The sequence below is a fragment of the Anoplopoma fimbria genome, chromosome 24 (assembly GCF_027596085.1).
Source record: "Anoplopoma fimbria isolate UVic2021 breed Golden Eagle Sablefish chromosome 24, Afim_UVic_2022, whole genome shotgun sequence".
NCBI classification, from domain to species: domain Eukaryota; kingdom Metazoa; phylum Chordata; class Actinopteri; order Perciformes; family Anoplopomatidae; genus Anoplopoma; species Anoplopoma fimbria.
The window spans coordinates 10944050-10951456 of record NC_072472.1 but is presented as its reverse complement, the minus strand read 5'-3'; the positions used below and the strand labels follow the sequence as shown (position 1 = coordinate 10951456).

The 7407-nt window shown below is 42.0% G+C and overlaps 1 protein-coding gene across 1 annotated transcript; it reads left to right on the top strand.

Moving 5' to 3' along the window:
- The first annotated feature begins 1849 nt into the window (after nt 1–1849).
- On the top strand, nt 1850–2689 carry gsx1 (GS homeobox 1). The gene is made up of 2 exons (XM_054626558.1): nt 1850–2222; nt 2337–2689. The coding sequence occupies exons 1-2, from the start codon at nt 1850–1852 to the stop codon at nt 2687–2689; spliced, it is 726 nt and encodes a 241-aa protein (XP_054482533.1).
- The last annotated feature ends 4718 nt before the right edge of the window (nt 2690–7407 follow it).

Genomic DNA, 7407 nt, shown 5'->3' with positions numbered 1-7407 from the left:
ACAGACTAGTTAAATGGCTAATTCCTGGCAGGAAATGAAAGGAGAGACTAATAGAAAAATTGAAATAGAAAAAAATGTCCTCTCGCAGATATACGACAGTCATTCGGACGGATATTTTGTCTAGTTAAAGGGTTTAACTGCTCCTAATTTGTACCTACTTTAATGGCGCCGCCTAATTACAGGTCCGGCCTTTATGCAAGATTAGCGGTGTGAAGCTGAGCACATTAGGCCTCTCTAATGAGGGGAAAACAGATAGCATCACACCCTCATGTGGGTATGTGTTTTTTTTTTTGGAGCTGAAGAGCTAATTCGCTGGACGTGACAATTTATGGGAAATATGCCTTAAAAACATGCAACATACAAAACCCTAAAAGACGACAATATCAGAATAATTAAACAGGATTAACCTCTTCTGCTCAGACAGGACGAGTGATAAAGCACACTAGGATGTAACTGTGCAATAACTGAAATGCATTTGACCCCCTCCATCTCCATCAAACATAACATCTGTTTATGATCTCATATTATCTTCGATTTAAGAAGACTGTTTCACTCGGAGGAAGAGACATCACATTCCGCTATTTACTCACACTTTACGGGTCGCGTCCCTTTGAAGGTCTTGTTCAGAGAGCCTTAAAGTGAAAGAAAATGTTTTCCTATTACTTAATTCAATCAGTGCGCGAGGCGGGGGCTTCACGCGCCGCCATGGCTCCTCTATGACAGAGTCGCCTTTGTTGCGTCTATCCGCCGCTGTCACACACTTTAATTCGACTCTCTTTCTCTCTCATTGAAACCCCTCCACAATGACATTCAATAAGGGCCGCGGAGTGAAAACCTGGTTATTTTTACATATTCTTTCCCCCGACTCGGCAGGGGCCCGAGCAAAGGAATTAATCACTGCTCTTTAACAGCACTGCCTTCAGGCAATGACTTGTCCCCTTTTTTTTTTTTTGTGCCCAGAAATGACACATTAACCTTAAAATGGATATGCATAAACTTTACATTCAGCTGTTGCGTTTATGTTTATGCTTGCTCAAACACTCGGTTAAGTAGCCACACAAGTGCAGAAGATCTGTCACATAAATAATAATTAACCACTAAACATACAGAAATGAATACAAGCAATGGTTGGCGTTTATTCAGAGAAAAAAAAGAAGTAGATGCATACAGGCCTACAAATACAGCTGATAATAAATAATCACCCCCAGATACAGGCACAGTGATCCTTTACTCTTACAGAGAGAAATAAATGATTCTGTAATCCACCTACAGTTAAAGGCTAAATGTACATTAGCAGCTGTAAATATTTCTGAAACCTTCTCCTTCTCTCCCTGGATATACAGACATAATTAAGACTACATACATACCTAAGAAGGCTGCTCAATGTCTAAGACAAAAACGTGAATACTATACACCGGCACTCCAAATGTGACAGGGACGTTTTCTCTGGCACATTTAAGCCGTGCTCTATGATAAAAAATGAGAGTGATGATAAAAGGGGAGAATGGGCAGTGCCGCCTCTTGCGGCGTGGGTGGGGCTGACAAGAATAGACTACATTATGCAGTTCATTTAGTTAACAAGTGAAATAATGGGGAAGCGTGCAGTGGGAATGCCGAGAGAAAGGCACAAAACCCCATTGAGAGCTCTTGGCCGCTTTGCAGCGTATAACCGTCACATGGCCGAGCCGGGTCCGCGGCGGCTATTTAAGGAGCGACGCTGCGCCTTCAGCACCACTTCGCTGTCCACCGTCCACAGGAGAGGAGAGGAGAGGAGCACGATAAACACTTTTTCTTTTCTCCTTTTCCAACTTCAAGCCTCACCGCTGCAGAGCAACAAAGTCCCGCAAACATGCCGAGGTCTTTTCTTGTGGATTCCTTGATTTTAAGGGAGGCCAACGATAAAGGGAACGAGAACCACGCGCCTTTATTCCCCTACGCCTTGCACTCGCCGCACCACCACCCGCACGGGCTGCCGGGCTCCTGCCACTCCAGGAAGGCTGGGCTGCTGTGCTTCTGTCCTCTGTGCATGGCCGCGACCCAGCTCCACCCGTCCCCGCCGACACTGCCGCTGCTCAAGGCGTCCTTTTCTCCCTTCACCTCGCAGTACTGCCACTCAGCTCTGTCGAGGCAACACACCTCATCCAACCTCAGCCACGGACCCGGGATATACCAGGCTGCGTACTCGGTGCCGGACCCGAGACAGTTCCACTGCATCTCCATCGGTGAGTAAATTTGGGCTCATGGAAACGTTTCACTGTGTGTGTGTTTAACGTGTTTTTCCCATGATATCAACTTGGCTAACAATCTGTTTTTATTTGATTTATTTTTCCCCACAGAAAACAGCAACAGCAAACTTCAGAGCAGTAAGCGCATGCGCACGGCCTTCACCAGCACACAACTTTTGGAGCTGGAGCGAGAGTTCACCTCCAACATGTACCTCTCCAGACTGAGGCGCATTGAGATCGCCACATACCTGAACTTGTCCGAGAAACAGGTGAAAATCTGGTTCCAGAACCGCAGGGTGAAGCACAAAAAGGAGGGCAAGAGCAGCGGCCAAAGGACTGGATCACACAACTGCAAATGCTCGTCCCTGTCCACCGCCAGATGCTCGGAGGAAGAGGACGATGACATTCCCATATCCCCCTCCTCGTCCGAGAAGGAGGACGTGGACCTGTCCGTCTCCCCCTGAACTCTCCCGCGTCCAAAAACATTTTTGGTCCTCTTGATTTTGAATACAGCCAAAAAAAAAAAAAAAAAGAAGAAGACTGTTCCACTTGTGTTCAGTCGTCTGTACATAGAAAAAGAATATTTAATCAGGGATTTGCCCTGAATTATTGTATAGCTGTATACATGTTGTACGTTTTGTATGTAGTTTTTTTCTGAAAACGGTCCATTTGTTGTTGCCAAAAAAAGGCATATTTGTAAAGACACACCGAAAAAATGGTATTAGCAACATTGTTTATTTGTATTTTGGGGGAGACAGTATTTTGTACACATGGTGACTACTGTTAGATTCATTCTGTGGATGGAACTGTGACCTCAAATATGGAAAGCTGGAGAGAAATTCCCTCAATGTCACATTGCTGAAATGACTCTGAAATTATAGCTTCAGTGTAATTGAAAAAAAATATTTATTTATTTAAAAATGTTGATACTTAAATAAAAATATTTCCGAGCGGCATACTATGTTGTGGTGTGAGTTACATACTTTGTTCTTTACGCACCACTGAGTGCGCACGGTGGCGCACGTGACCCCGGGTTGATATCAGAAGTTTGGGCATTAAATTATATATTTATAATAAAAAAAAAAACGCTGTGAGAAGACAATCAATGTCAAATACTGAGTGAGAGTCTTTGGTCATAATGGTAACATGCATTACATCTCCACACATGCAATCTCTCCCTGGCTGCGCTGTACGTGGCACCATGCGTAATGCATTCATTTAGACGCCAGCTTTTCTTTGCAAATTCAAAAATATATTTTAATATTTTCTTACATGAAGGTACCCGTGCGTAAGGGACGTCTGCTGTATGAGAACACGACCAAAAAATGTGATTTACTAGGTACATAATGTTTTCTAAGGGAGCCAAAAAGAAATGGACAGAAGTATTCCCACTCTGCACTGCAGACAAACAAAATGTACTTGTGTACCAAGAAGGAGCGTATTAGGCAACATGAGCTGAACTCCACCCTGAAGGAGTAAATCAAATGCTCAATAATCTTTATCACTAAGAGGCGATAAAGACGGTCTTATGGGGTCCCTTTTATAAGCTTTCCCTGGGGGACACTCAACGCAAATATCACTGACTGGCCCTTTGGAGCTTCTTTCAAGTTTGGTCCCAGCTGAAATGATCCGTCTCGTGTGACTGAGTTAATAATCATGGTGGGTGTATAAGTGCTCATCAGGAGTGTGCATATCTTAAGATATCGATCTAACATGAAAATAAATGAGGAAAAGACACAGTTTGGTGTCCATGACCCATATTATTGTTATTGTTCTGACGGACCAGGGCAAGTGTCGGTTTTATGAGCTCCAGGTGTGTTTAAGACTTAACATAAGCCTCTTCGGCTCAGCCAACATTATGTTTAAATAAAAAAAACTGTTTATTAGTATAATGTGTGTTTTTTTTCATGACGAATCGTTAAATACACAAAATGAAATAATATACAAAATACAATATTACGCAGCATCCCCAAAGATAAATTCAGTCTTGAAGGCAAAATATTTCTGTTGAACATTCTGGTAACATTAGTCTAAAAAGAGTATATGTGTACATATTCTTTAATTTAAGTTAAAAAAGGTATCATATGATCACTAAACATGTCCAAAAACACCACGCCAGCAGTCGTTCCAGTTTTGTTCGCCCATTTTACGCACCGCTACAGCTGCTCTCTGGCTGAAGCTTTGGCTCTCAAAATTACATTTATTATGTTGAATAGGCTTTAATCTATATTTGCTTCATTGGGAACGTATCTCTACACTTTTTTTTAAAGGGAGTACACACTCTTAAACTGCGTACAGCACATCATCTGCATCAGTATGCCTTTTTTGGATGTGAATTTTCACTTGTAAACTTTCATTTAATTGTTCACTTAACCATTTTAAACAAAACTCAAATATTTGCATTTGTTAAGATATTGGATTAGACTATTTTGTTAATTGCACCATAGAGCTCCATTTTGCTCACAACGTCCTCTGCAAAGCGGCCTTTATCCCTTCAATAGCCCGGGGGTATGTGTGCGCCCTGGGGGAGCTTAGACGCTCGCTGCTCCAAATGCTCAATTTATTTATTCTTAATTTTGTGCCGATCAATTCATTGAAGCAAAAGGGACTACGGTGTCTTTTTAAAAAGAAGAAAAGGGGGATTGTGGACGTAACCCTGACGGAGGAGAGAGGAGGAGGAGGAGGAGGAGAGAGAGAGGAGGAGAGCCGCTTGAGTCAACAGCGCCCATCTAGCAGACTCGCCCTTGTCTTTATTCCGGCTAATTTTTTATTTACGGCTTTTCTTTGACATGTCTCTTATCTATCAGATTAAAAGAACAGCTTGTAACAAATCAGTCTGCACGATTTACAACAGCATTAAAAGGGGACAAAGGGAGCAGGCAGTCAGTACCTGAGAGTCTGGTAGACGGCGCGGCGCTGCAGCTGATTCGATGGTTTGAAAAATACGCACGAAACAAAATACTTGAATCCTGAAAAAGAGCCTTTGTACGTTTCTTTAGAAATCAAGCAATTCTGCATGACAAAGGACAATTAATAAGCCGTCTTTTCACGACCAGCAGCTGGTTTCCCCGTCAAGGAAAGTTGGAAAAAATTCAGACTGAATGCGCGCAAAAGCCCTTTGCGCGCAGACAGCAACCCAAGGTGACCCATTTGGCACAGTTAAAATAACCAAGCCGGGGTAAAAGCGAGGGAACTGTCAAAAACATTTAAGCTGAAATATCTTGAAATTGCAAATCCCTTTATGTGGAGGGACGCTGCCGATGTGGGTTAGTCGTACAAAGGAGGTGGTTAAGTTGGAGAGGCTTTGGAAACGGACACGTGGCTTCTCAATGAGAGCTCTTTTAGACCCGCGTGGCTTGCTGTGGCACTGCACATTCAACTACTTTAAACTTATCCAGCTTTGTAAATGTGTATAGTAAATCTCACATGTTGAAATACAAACTTTAACACAATAGTTTATAAACTTTTTTAACACTTTAGTACTTTTATAAAGTGTTTGTTTACTCATTTTTAAAAAGACAACCGCCTGCTGCTCCAGGCTTCCAAATGTGGAAAACTGATTCTTTGTGTGTCAAGGGGGGAGGCTATTTTCAAGAGGATGTTTTTCAAAAACAAGCATTTAATAGCTTTGATAAACGTTTATCTTCATATTATTTATTACTTCGTGGCGTTTGGTGGCATTTTTGTTTTATTTTGTGTGTAGGTTTTTTCCTCAATAAATTGGAGGGAAATATACTGCTGGAAAAATGCTCGAAATATGAGTTGTTGTTTTTTTTTGTATGAATTGAAAATGGCCAAGGTGTTACCTTTGAAATAACATCGGGAATCCAGCCAAATATGAATGATGTTCATAGTCTGTATAAAAAAGTGTTCATATCTATATGTTTGTACAGCTTCATCCAAACAACTCCACCTGCAGTTTCAGTTACTCTCTTTTTTTCCCTCCTTCTCTTTAACGACTTTGGTTAAAGTGGGAAAACATGTAACATGTTTCTTTATGGAGTTGTTATTGGTGACAAAGTGGCAGGGAAGGGAACCGCACTGCATTGAACTCGGGGTGTTTTCTGCTGCCACATTTGGACCCATTCAGCTGTATATAATCTGTTTAACAGCTAATCAGTAGCGTAAGATGAAGGACTGGCACGCAGCTTCCCCCCCTCTCCTCTAATTGAATATTCAACTCTGCCTTTTTCAGTGAGCTTGAGAATGTGCCTTTCTAATTCTCGGCCCATACACAAGCAGTGTCAAAGGTGAAGAAATAATGAACTGCGCAGACATGGAAGTGACCTCTGCAAGCTCCAAACCGAATGCTGCTGAATGGCATTTTGGGCAATTTGAATTTATATTTGGATAAAAGTACAGTGGAGGCTTTTTTCCCTCCCACTATCGTTTGACTACTGTTACCTTTACGAACATGTGCCAAGGCAACAGGACAATGAGAGGCCTACCTGGTCAAAAAGGTGTATAAAACAACATTTAAAACATATTTTAAATAAGGTACGTGATAAAAAAAAAAAAAGGTTATTTCTTTCACCATGTTTTACCACTATATTGTAATGGGCTGTATTGGTGTGCATCATCACTCGTGAGTACTACTCTGCATTTAACACCTTTGGGGTTTCATTGTGGGTTTGCCAGTATGCCATCACGCAGTTAAAAGTAACAATGTATTGTTTAAAAAGACGATGGAGAGGCAAGTGCAGGTTTTTCGGTGAAGGGAAGCTGTGCGTAAACACAGAGACGCGGAATGGGGCCATAGTTCAAAGTGCGACGGTGTTTTTTTCGGACGTAAAGACGGGATAATGGCCCCTTCACGGCCACAGTTTATGTAGAGTAGTTGCAAAACTTTTGGTTTTGAAGCACGCAGACTTCCACTGTGCACTGAATGTCTGTTTATCCCGAAGTTTAGAGGCTCTTTCAGAAATGCAGTGTGGAGCAGGAGCGTCATCTGGTGGCCAAGACCAGAGCCAGCTGGTTATCATGGAGCTGCACAACCAGTACTTTGGAGAATCTTGACAAAATAAAAATATATTTTAATGCACAGTTCAACCAACAATCTCACTGTAGCCTACATTATTATTTATCAAAGGAACACAAAAGCTTCTATAGGCCCCCAAACATATCCCATGTATGAATGTTAGTTAGAGTCTGATGGTGGCACCTTGCATGGTAGTCCTGTCAT